The 12,500-nt window shown below is 45.6% G+C and overlaps 1 protein-coding gene across 1 annotated transcript in view; it reads left to right on the top strand.

The window, feature by feature from the left end:
• The window catches only part of adcy8 (adenylate cyclase 8 (brain)), a 50,475-nt gene that overhangs the window by 21,841 nt on the left and 16,134 nt on the right, over nucleotides 1-12,500 (top strand). Inside the window, exons 3-8 of the mRNA XM_062404626.1 lie at nucleotides 998-1,128; nucleotides 1,711-1,822; nucleotides 1,915-2,042; nucleotides 4,508-4,666; nucleotides 6,063-6,333; nucleotides 11,218-11,415. Coding sequence (XP_062260610.1) covers nucleotides 998-1,128; nucleotides 1,711-1,822; nucleotides 1,915-2,042; nucleotides 4,508-4,666; nucleotides 6,063-6,333; nucleotides 11,218-11,415 — 999 coding nt within the window. The remainder of the gene's footprint in view (nucleotides 1-997; nucleotides 1,129-1,710; nucleotides 1,823-1,914; nucleotides 2,043-4,507; nucleotides 4,667-6,062; nucleotides 6,334-11,217; nucleotides 11,416-12,500) is intronic.

The raw sequence follows: 12,500 nt of genomic DNA, 5'->3' as shown, positions 1-12,500 counted from the left end.
CTCTCTCTCTCTCTCTCTCTCTCTGTCTCTCTCTCTCTCTCTCTCTCTCTCTCTCTCTCTCTGTCTCTCTCTCTCTCTCTCTCTCTCCCTGTCTCTGTCTCTCTCTCTGTCTCTCTGTCTCTCTCTCTCTCTCTCTCTCTCTCTCTCTCTCTCTCTCTCTCTCTCTCTCTCTCTCTCTCTCTCTCTCTCAGGTTGAAGAGGCTCCACAGCTCTCAGACAGCGTCATTCAGCTTCACTTTGATCCAGAACAGAAATATCATTTTCACATAAAGAGCATGAACAGAAAACGATCTCAGCGATCATCTGCCTCCTTCTGACTCGCTCCTCGTCTGAGAACCCGACGTGTTCCCGGGCCGAGGAACTCGAGTCTTGGGTTTAAGGCGCTCAGGTTCTGCGTTTGCCAAGTGGCACTGCGTCGGAAACCCTTGTGGGGCTTTGCAGCTTCCTGCTGGAGAAGCTCCGGCTGGCAGAGTCACATGAATCCTCTCAGTGATGTCTTACACAGACCTTAATGTAATGTGCTTCACAAGCTTCTGGTTTTTCCTCTCGGGCTCGATGCTGCTGACTTGTTTCTCCCTTCAATTCCTCTTTGCCCTTAATCTTAATAAATGTGGTTTTCCAAATTAAACAGAGTAATTCAAAGCTCTTATACATACATGTTATAAAACACATTGATTTTGAGCTTTATTGACTAGAATCAGTGCAGTTTCAGGCTAAACACTCATTTGAGGAAAGCTATTGAGACAAAAAGAAGTTGACCTTCAAAATCTAATCAGTTTATTTGTGAGTCCAACTGAACATGTGTACCAAGTGTGAAGAAGTTCCTTCCTGGTGTTCTTGTGATATCGTGTTCACAAGGTGACACACAAGCTGAACACATACTGCCTCCGGCCACTGGGTGTCGCCACCCGAGAGGAACAACATGTGTGACTGTCCTGTTTGATGTTGTGTCAGGAAACTAACTCGATGCCCCCCCCCCCCCCCCCCCCCCCCGCAGGAGAGACTGGTGTTATCGGTCCTTCCACGTTTTGTAGTTTTGGAGATGATCAACGACATGACCAATGTAGAGGACGAACACCTCCAGCATCAGTTCCACAGGATCTACATCCACCGCTACGAGAATGTGAGGTGAGGCCAAAGTGATGGGGGGGGGTTCTCTGTGATCATCTGGTGTGAGGTCACAGTGGGGGGGGGGGACAACATGGAGGCTACAGTGAAGATGTGTGGGAAAAACATGTTAAATATCGTTTTACCTGATTTGTTTCAGGGTCACTGCAAATTAATAACTTTTATAACGAGTAAGAAAATATTGTTTCCAACATTTACTTTGGTCCAACCCATCTCTGCACCTGTGATGTCAACAGCTCCACATTCATGTACCAACCCGTTCTGGTACTTTCTGGTTTGGAACAGGATGTGAACTAAATCTTAAATCAGGTTCTGGTCCTGCGCGTGTTTTCAAACCCACAAAGCTCCGTACCGGACTCGAACCAGTGGCCCACACCTGTTAGCTACGCTGGCTCACAGAGACCAGTGAGTTCCCAGTTAGTCCTGTTTCAAACCGGCTTCTGTTAAAAGATGCCACGAGCTGATTGACTCTGTAAGAATCACAGATCCTCGTGCAGGGAAAACCTCTGAGTGTCATGAAGTAATTTGAGTCATGAAGACCTGACCTGGATATTAAAAGTGACATTTCCATATTTTATTCAGCATTCTTTTCGCAGATGTCAAAGGCTTCACCAACCTCTCCACGACGCTGTCTGCTCAGGAGCTGGTCCGAATGCTGAACGAGCTCTTTGCACGCTTCGACCGCCTCGCACATGTGAGTCAATACCACCTGGACATATCACAGAGGGTTGTGTGTCTGTCTGTTTGTGTGTTTGTGTGTCGACTGAACCGACTGCTCTGTTGCAGGAGCACCACAGTCTCCGGATAAAGATCCTGGGAGACTGTTACTACTGTGTGTCCGGTCTGCCTGAGCCCCGACAGGACCACGCCCACTGCTGTGTGGAGATGGGCCTGAGCATGATCAAGACCATCAGGTGGGTGTCCATCACTGTCCTCATGTCCTCACGTCCTCATGTCCTCACGTCACCGCTGCAGGGGAACCCCACGTCCAAGACTCGCTGAGACAGGGGGACATTTTGAGTTATGGAACTGGTTTTCAGTTGCACAGCCGAGAGGAGCAGATCCCACGAGCTGGTGAATCCTGACTGGGGTTGCAAAATTCTGGGAAGATTCAAAGTTAGAAACTTTCCATGGGAATTAACGGGAATATACGGGAATTACTGGGAATTAACTGGAAATGTTGTTGGTAATTTATACTAACTGTATTGACCTTGTCATATACAGACATAAATATGAACATTTTGTTTTGTCATTGGCTGATTTTATCCCTGAGGAAACTTTGGGCACTTGACTATATGCTTCTGCATCTCAGTTCTTAGCCTGGGTCTTTGCACAGTATTTGCAAATGCACACAGTTTTTCCTTCTACATTGGCTGGAGTGAAATGTCTCCACACAGGAGATAGTGCACGTGGAATTGTTCTGTAGAATGAGATGAGAAGAAGGCTACAATTTTACAATTGATGGATAAATGAATAGAAAGAGGTTAGATGAACAGATGAACAATCCTCAATAAGCATGTTAATATAATTCCCCCAGTGATATCATAGAAACTTCCCTGACTGGTCCTGCACACTCCAGCAGGCCTCAGCAGCCCTGCTGTGTGCTGCCTTCCATGTTCTCCTCAGATCGGGTGAGAAGGACCGCTCACGTTCAGAAGAGTCCCTCTGCAGAGAACAGCTGGAAACACTCACCGGCCCCAGAGAAGTGCTTTTACATCCAGAGGCATTTTCACTTTGATTATCTTCTGTGTCGTGGCAGCGCTCTGGCTCTCAGCGTGACAGCGAGGGAGGAGAGGAGATGATGTTGAGAGGAGAGAGAGGGATTAGAGACGGATAAGCTGGGAGATTTGTGCTGTGTATTAATATGTCAATATGCTGGAGCTGAGGACCGGCCACCACCGGGCACGCTAACGCTGTGTGTCTGGTTCCTGTGAGCAGAAGATATCGTGTCCTGCTGCTGGATCCCTCAGAACGTGAGGCTGAGACGACAGAATGTATTTAAATAAGACAGAGACGTCAACTCCATGAGAACAGGTTGTGTTGTGTTGGGTTGTGTTGTACTGTGTGCTCACGTTGTGTGTGTCAGCTGTCAGTCACTCTCACTGGGAGCAGGTGAGATCTTCCTCCTCCTGCTCCTCTTCAGTCCGGTCAGTCGTTTAGAACTTCAGTTTTCTTCTCTTAAATAAAGTTGCTTGTTTAATGAATTCAAATTATGAGGGAAGATTGTTTCCTGTTACAGATTGTCAGTCTGTCACATATCAAACACATTTGAGGATGATTACTGTGATTATCAAATTCACATCAGGCCCAAACTGAATCTGGAACTCTCAGTATCTGAAGTTATTAGAGAAGCTCGATGGATTTATGGATTCAGGATCGTGGACGGAGAGAGAAAACAAGGAGCCTCAAGAACCACAGCACATCACAACATGAATCATGTTTATAATAATGATCAGTTAATACTTTACAGTGTTTTCATTCACGTGAGTAGAAATGTTGAAATATCAACAATATCCTCGTTCATAGATTGATGACAGATTGATCGTTGATGAATCCTTCTCCTGAACTGAACCGGGACATTTCTTTAGTTGTGATGACAGTGAGATGAAATATGAGCAGATGAACTCAGGTGATTGATGTACATTATATAAACTATAATATACAACACAATATTGTGTCTCTGGCCTTCACCACAGAATCCATAAAGAGTCCCATCATCAGCCTGGTCGTCTTCATCGTGATGATGACGAGCTGCAGTTAGTCCCATTTAACTTCCAGCCCCCGAGCTGACCATCAAGCACCTGTCACAAACTCCCAGGATGCCTTTCACCTCGCATTCATCACCGGCTGTTATGAAGCATGAAATGAGAGCGCCCCCCCCCCCCCCCGTCTGCTTTTCACAGACGCTCATCAGCCTCGTCCCTTCGTCCTGCTCCTCTTGTGCTCGGGGACAAATAACGAGTGTGAAACGAGAAACAGATTTGGTAACGAGCGTGAGAAGTGGCGTGAAGACGTGGCTCCGCCTCTTCTCACGACTCGCTGACACCCGTGAAATGTGCTGTGTTCATTTTCTGAACATTGTCTGTCAGCGTTATCTGGGTTCTCTTCTGCCAAAGGTCACTTTCATGAATATTAATTTTCTGAATTAATCCACACAGACGTTTTACTCTGACCCAGCGTTACCTCTGGAATATATTAAACAAAACATCCGCCTTTAACTCGAGAGCCCTAAAATACATGAACGTGTGAAAAATACTTTAAAATATACCCGTTACTGATTCTTTTTATTTCTCATCTCCCTTCAATTTGAAGAATATTTGTGTGTCCAGTGTTTTCATTCATGCTCATGTTCCCGCCTCCTCTTTATTGGTTCTTCCAGATACGTGAGGTCGCGCACGAAGCACGACATCGACATGCGCATCGGGATCCACTCGGGCTCGGTGCTGTGCGGCGTGCTGGGACTCAGGAAGTGGCAGTTTGACGTCTGGTCCTGGGACGTGGACATCGCCAACAAGCTGGAGTCCGGAGGGATCCCAGGGTGAGACCAGATGATTGACAGATGTGTTTCATATCACAGTAATTGTTTCAGGATCAGACCTGAGAGGGAACGAGAGATATTGAACTTTCTGTCGAAGACTTATTTCTCCCTGGGAAACTGGTGAAAGTGTCAAAAACATAAACTCCTCGGTAATGAAAAGATAAGAAAATAAAGTCTGTATTTTCCTAATCAAATACATCCATAATAGATAATTACATATTTATAATACGTTATAAGATTCTTTATCATATTTAAGACGTCATTGTTGGAAGTATTTGTATAATTATTTCTGTGGCTCTTTTTTTGTTGTGCTGTTTTTGTGACTTTTGAGATTTGATCTGTTATTTGACTGAAACTTGACTTGTCATGTTGACCCAGCAGATTGTAAACAAGTGGAATATAAAAATACATTAATGTTAAACTAATAAAACGGAATCTCTCTCTGTGGACGATTTAGAGAGATGACTTCTTCAGTTTTGTGCAGATGTGAACTTCCCTCTGTAGAAATGGGAATACATCTGTTTGTGAAACCAGTGGATCGACTGGTGATGAGATGTTTTGCTGTCATTACTTTAAAATGTGTTTTTTTCAATCCAATGTTTCTGTTTGGCCGGAGAGGAGCCGAGGGATTAGTTCTCTAACCGCGGGTTTTAAAAATCCTGCCAGCTCCTGTTGTTGAGCCAAACTGTCATCGTGACCCGTGCTCCCGATTACACTGGGTTGTGTAACTGGGACGGGTGAAGTTTGTCGTTTCTCTGCTTCATCCGACTCGTGTGCAGAAGGTCCTGGACCACGAGGACCTGAGCGTGGAGCTCACAGACCTGCAGTCCTCCTCTCACTGATCAGGAGTCAGTTCACACAGTTCACAAGACTGAAGGCATCTCCATCCATCAGCTGCTGGACTCTGTGGTTCACATGCAAACCCACTTCATCGGATTTGATTAGAAATAAATCTGCAGTGACTCAAACCCTCCAACCTGAGAACAGACGAGTCCTAAATGACAGGAGGTGTCTTCTGCTCTGATTGGTGTTATTACTGAGTAGAAATCATAATTCATAATCATTTTCACCTCTGCCAGCGATGAAGGGAAGTTCTCACGGCCGTTTGTCTTTCTGTAGAATTAGTGGATGAGTTCTGTTTTGATTTGATTAACATGATGGATTTATCTTTCTGTTAAATTGTGAAGATTTATACATATTTCTCAAGAAATAATGCAGAAATGTGTTTTGGTGCAGAACAATGATCCGTATGTATCTGATCTCAAGACATGTCGGCTGTACATGGTGACATATGTTGATCAAGTGGAGGTATGCCTTCTCTCTGGTTGGTTTCATGTCATATTCATAATTTCAATTCTAAACTAAACTGAAAATGTCCTTCCCTGTCCCGCTCCAGACGGATCCACATCTCCAAAGCGGCTCTGGACTGTCTGAACGGGGACTACGAGGTGGAGGAGGGACACGGGAAGGACCGCAACGACTTCCTGCGCCGCCACAACATCGAGACGTTCCTCATCAAGCAGCCGGAGGAGAGCCTGCTCACGCTGCCGGAGGACATCATGAAGGACAACGCCAGCTCGGCCGACCGCCGGGTCAGCAGCGCCACCTTCAACGAGGCGTCCTGGAGCCCCGAGCTGCCCTTCGACAACATCGTGGGGAAGCAGAACGTGAGTACCCCCCCCCCCGCTGCTTCCTGTTCATGTCATGTGATCTCTGCATCAGGACGTCCATCTTAACCACGACGTCGTCCTTCCACTGACGATTGAACTTTTATTTCTGTTCAGATATCAGAGTTACAAAGATGTTGGAAATGTTAACTTCTGTTCAGGATATTTTATTTGTTTCAACCAAACTGAAACAAATATGATGATCTTGTCCAGACTGGGTTCAGACTGGGATCAGACTGGGATCAGACTGGGTTCAGTTCTCACTGGGAGACGAAGGGGCTCGTTAAGATGGACGTGTCCCCGGTGCCCGTCTCAGTTGTCTCGCCTGTTTGTTGGTTGTCTTTGTTTTTATTATTTATCCTGGGAATGAATGGACGGCTTCAGGCAGAGAGGTTGTGTGACGGGGTAACACATCACTGTGTGTGTGTGTGTGTGTGTGTGCGAGTGTGTGTGTTTGTGTGTTTGTCTGCCTGTTTGTGAGGACGATGAGCTTCAGACTGTGTAAACGTCCTCCTCCGACACACGTCCCCCCCCCTCACGTACGGTGGTTTAGTCTGAACTGATTTAAAACATTATTATTATGATTATTAAACGATATGCAGAGGATGTGGATTCAAGCCGTTCAATCAAAGTACTTCTGGAAACTCGAGACTCGTTCCTTTACACTGGATTTCTGGTCCATATCTTATATTAATATTTGCTCGTGGATTATGTTGTTAAGGTTTTAAACATGCTTTTGGAGCCTTGTGAGTTTTCCTGATGGGCGGAGCCTCCTGCTGCAGTCGGGCTCCTCTCTCTGGACTTGGGTTTGTCGTGTGTGACTGTATTTTGGATCGTGCCTCATTGTCGAGGTTTTTTTATTATTATAGCAAACAGGAGGTTTATTCAAATCTGATATCTAAGAAATGAGGAAAAGTAAAATAACACTTGTTTGGTTCAGTGACGGCTCAGCAGGTCGAGTCAGAGACATGAAGACTGACAACAGGAACCTCCATTAGATGCATAGAGCGATAGAGCAACAAAGAGCGACGACAGATGACTCATCTTCTTTACATAAAAACAAACGAAGCCCCAGACGGCAGCGATGTGCTGAGATCTGCCATGAAGGAGGTTTTGTTTACTGTGACCTCCTCTCGTCCATCCACGACTGAGTGTCTCTGCCTCCACCTCCCTCCAGCTCGCTGTGGGCCTGCTGGTTCCCATCATGCTCCCATCATCCTCCCACTCTCCTCTCAAAGGACCTGGTGTGTTTCCTCAGAGGAGACACTTTTAGACACGTCCACTCATGAAGATTCAGAGGACCATATCGTTTATCATAAGAGCAGATCAGTCTATTTGAAAAGATATCTCACAAGTATCAGACAATCTGGAGCTCACACCAGGAGTCAGTGACATCATGAAGCTCCGGAGACAAGAAGAGACGGGTCGTCCATCTTTATTTACAGTCTTCAGTCCAGTTTCCCCCCCCCCCCGAGTCCCAGAGAGTTTCATTTCCCTCTGTCCCCAGCAGACATGTGAGACATCCAGCTGATGAAAGCACTCTGACGTCCCCGTGTGCTCCAGTCACCCCCAGCCCCCGATTCCACTTGCCCTTTCCTCTGCATCATATGTTGGCATTTCCCACAGCGGGTTGGGCTCAGTTATGAATATGTAACATGCATGTACCCCCACACAGCCCCCCCCCCCCCCCCCTCCATGCAACCAGCTGGTGCTCCGGGCAGCCACGCACCGTCCAATATACACAAGAGAATGTCAGAGATAGAAGCACGTGCCCTTTAGACCGGGAGCCTCTGTAGAGACGTCCACAACAACCCCCCCCCCCCCCCCCCCCATTACCAGACCTACGGTCACACCCGGCTGCTGCCACAACGGCCCCCTGTTTAACTTCACCACAGAAGTTAAACAGCTTTAGTTTGAAAGTTAGAAACCCAGCAGGTCGGAGTCCGGAGCTCAGGGCAGCTGGGAAAACAGAATATTGGTCTAGATAAAATAACCCTGTAGCTCTATGGAAGCTCTGGAAGTAGAGGGCGATATAATGTGTGACACTGACATTGACTCTGGGAAATATGTTTTTGTAACTGGGAGTCTATGGGGGGGTCTATTCCAGTCGCTTTTCTGAACTGAGAAGATACGGATACATTATCCTAACAATGCCTTCTGATGAACCTGATTGGGGGGGGGTCTAATGAAAAGCAGAACACGGCAGGAACCAGATTTTTGTGTAGCCTGATTCATGGAAACACTTCATCATGGTCCAGCACCAGTAGAGCCGGGATGTACCGGACCAGTGTGAAGAAGGAGTCGAGCCAGACGGCAAACTTCTGATTTACCAGCACATCTGGTTCCCGACCTCCTCAGCTGTGGTCATGACCTCTGGGTAGAGACCGAGAGAAGATGGTCGCAGATACGAGTCTCCTGCGTCCAGCTTTAAAAAGAGAAGAGCTGGGACGTCCAGAGCTCGATGTAGAGCTGCTGCTTCAACAGGAGCCGGTCGAGAAGCACCAGAATTCACCGGAGGGTCGGGAACACCTCGGAGCCAACGTGTTTAACCAGACATCGAATAAACGTTTCTCCAAGATGGGTTCTATCATTTGAGGTAGTTCATGGTTCTTGGTTTTAGTTAATTGATGAAATGTCTCAATTAACAGCTGACGTGTGATTGGTCGTTTGGTTTCATTCTCCCCGATGTGGAGATCAGGAGACACATGGTCTGTCTCATTTAGTCCACCATGGTGATGTGTATCAGGCCTGGATCAACACTCAGTATAATATCCCGGCTCTTATGATTCCACACACTGCCGTCCAATTGTCTCCATTATAATGAAGCTCGTGGATGTTCTGCTGCTGCTCCACGTATGTTAATCATTTGACACCCGGGCCACACGTCTTCATTCATATGCAACAGGGGTTCTGTGGAGTTCAGGTTCATCTTCAGTTCAACTCCCTCTCGTCCTAATCTCACTGTTCAGAGACACAATGGACAATTTACATTCAGTCAACAGTCGTTCTCTGGCAGAAGCAGAAACACCACAGAGTGAGCAGGCCAGTTTACCTTCATCTGAAATTTACTCTTTGACAAAACAAGTCGATTTCCTCATAGTGTAAATTTGTCTGGAAATCATGTCGATCTATTTCCTGTTATGGTTGTTCTGTTTCTCCAGAACGGATAAAGAGCCACTGCAGGTAGTTTGGGGATCTGATGAGGGGGGCTCCCAGGCCTCAGGGGGGCTCCTAGGATTCAGGGGGGCTCCTTGGCCTCAGGGGGGCTCTTAGGCTTCAGGGGGCCTCCTTGGCTTCAGGGGGGCTCCTAGGATTCAGGGGGCTCCGAGGCTTCAGGGGCCTCCTTGGCTTCATGGGGGCTCCTAGGATTCAGGGGGCTCCAAGGCCTCATTGGGGCTCCTAGGATTCAGGGGGGGCTCTTAGGCCTCAGGGGGCTCCTAGGCATCCTCCATTGGAGGTTTTCTGGGTGTGTTAAACAAAGAGTTGACTGATATCCAACCTGCTTTGAGAAGGCTCCTGGGACAGGACTGCTGGGCGAGGGACGGACACATGGACGGATTATCTGGTTGAGTATCATGAAGTCTTTTGATTGGACACGACTTACAGCTGAATACAAACATCCAATACAGGAGAAATGAGAATCAGAATCTAAAAATGATCCGTTAATGATCCCTGTGTGACGCAGAGGAGCCGGATCGGTTCCACTCACATGATCTTCATCATCACATGTTGCTCTCATCATCACTGTCATGGCTGCCGGCCCAGTGGAGCCATGACACTTCACATGCTCATTTGTCTGAAGTTGAAAACGTGGCTGCTTTAACTCACAGCTAATGATGGAGAACTAATGTAAACGGCTGAGTGACTCAGATCTGTAGACGTGACCTTTATCACCGTGACCTCAGGTGCTTTTCCTGACGTGTGGAGTGAGATGAACCACAGCTCACCTCCACTTCATGGATTAAAGTTCTTCTTTAAAATCCTCTCAGGGATGAAGGTGGAGCGAGAGAAACACTGGAGACAGACATTCAACTTCCCTCTGACCTGTAATGAGAGATGGCTCATCTGCCAAAATTCAGATGCCTTTATGGTTTTTTAATAACACAAGCACATAAGATTGTGTTACGACCTTTTGGAAATCTTCTCTTTGGTTGTGTTGAAGGACATTTAACGAAACCTGACATTATCTTCTCTGTTAAACTAGAATATAAATTTGGTAATTTCTTGTATTAAAGATGTTGTTTTTCAGCAGATGATCCTCAAGCCTGAAATAGAGAGAAATCCCTTATTGAACCAAACCACTGATATATGGACTGGTCTTCACCTTTATTTTATTTTAGACCTTTCTTTTGGAATATTCACTGTTAAAGAAATGATAACTGATCAGTGTGGTGACCAAAGAAATGTGGAAACTCCGGGTTAGGTTCATAGATTCTGTTCAGTTTTGAGGTGAAACGTGTTTTTCCAGGATCTGGTCGTTCTTAAAAATGTGATAAATATTCAAATCTCATATTTAGAGTTTGTTTTTTATTTGTCAAATCTTTCCTGGGCTGTTTTCTTAGTCCTTCACAGGCTTTATGGTTTTCATGTCTGCTGTTTCCCCTTCCAGTCCCAGATGAGGACACAAATAACCTCCCTGTTAGAACGGGTGTATTATTGTTACCAGCTCCATCACATTAGAGCAAAGTGAACGAGATGCATGACTCGCTTGAACGTTGCATTCTGGTGTCCCCCCCCCCCCCCCCACTATTCCTTAGTTCATCTTTCTCTTGTGTCTGTAATGAACGTGACTGTGTCTGTGTCTTCTTCTCATTTGTAACGTGAATGAAGCAAAGGGGCGGATTCATTCTATGTGCATGTGCTTCCCCCCCCCCCCCCCCCCAGACTCTGGCTGCCCTCACGAGAAACTCGATTAATCTGCTTCCAAACCATCTCGCACAAGCTTTGCATGTCCACTCCGGCCCCGAGGAGATTAACACGCGAATAGAGAGCGCCATCGACTCGCGGAGTGGCGATGAGTTGAGACGAGAGCATATCAGGACTTTCTCACTGATGTTTAAAGACTCCGGCCTGGAACAGAAGGTAGCTGCTGGGGCTTCAGACAGATCGCTGTTCTCCTTCTGTCTCCTCCTCGTATCTGTTCCCAGACAAAGACTTTCAGAAGCAGAACCACATGTTTTCATATCATGAGTAAGCTGAAGGCACCTGAGATACTGTGGTGCTATCACAGACAGAATAATGCTGTGTTCTCTATTTTGCTGTAATTCCACGAGTCACAGACGAACATTAACGTCATAACTGAGGGAAATTGTTGAATTGATGGAAAAGGAAATACAAAATGGAGTTCTTCAGACTATTATTTTTCCCTCAGCTCTCTCCCTTCATTTGAGCTGTCAGAGTACGGAGTGAGAAGTGTGCCACAACAGAGATATGGGCAATTCATTTCAACTGAGATGATACGGATCAATTCACAGTTAGAAAACATACATTTTTTAATTCATTAATAATTCTGCTTTATTGTTTTTCATTTCAGGGTCTTAAATTAAACGTCATGAAAATAAATGTTACAGGGTCGATTCTATAGCCCCATTTAAAGACTCACAATAGATTGAATTGCAATTCCATTTTTTAAATGAAATTATAAACTTTTCATAAGTCTTCATGAACAAATTAAATCAGCTGTAAATCAGATCAAATTTAATAATAATTATTTTTTTAATGTAAATTGAAATACCCCTTTTTTTGTTATTCTTGATCTTCTAAACGTAAATAAATGTGAATAATTGTTATGCTTCTCCTTACAGCCCCTCCCCTCTCCTTTATTCCAGTGGCACACTTCGGCCTCCATATTAATATGCATGAATAAACATGGTGACCCAAATCTTCCTCTGTGCAACATGAACAGTGTTTTTCTTTTTAAGATACTGTGAATATTGTCTTCAAACATCAAATCATCTTAACTATGACTCATGTGGGATTCTGGATTTACAAACCACAGAAATCTGCTGAGACGTGATCTTTGGAAGCTCCTTCAGTTTACTCATGAGCGACCGTCCATGGACCCGTCTGCAGTTCTGTGGAGAAAGTCGACTCGACTAACTTTTTCTTTTTCTTTTTACTGGAGCACATTGCATTCACTCAGAACGATGACGATATCCTGTATCTAA

The sequence above is a fragment of the Platichthys flesus genome, chromosome 14 (assembly GCF_949316205.1).
Source record: "Platichthys flesus chromosome 14, fPlaFle2.1, whole genome shotgun sequence".
In the NCBI taxonomy this organism is placed as follows: Eukaryota; Metazoa; Chordata; class Actinopteri; order Pleuronectiformes; family Pleuronectidae; genus Platichthys; species Platichthys flesus.
Note: the sequence above shows the minus strand (reverse complement) of the source record. Positions and strands in the feature narration are given on the sequence as shown.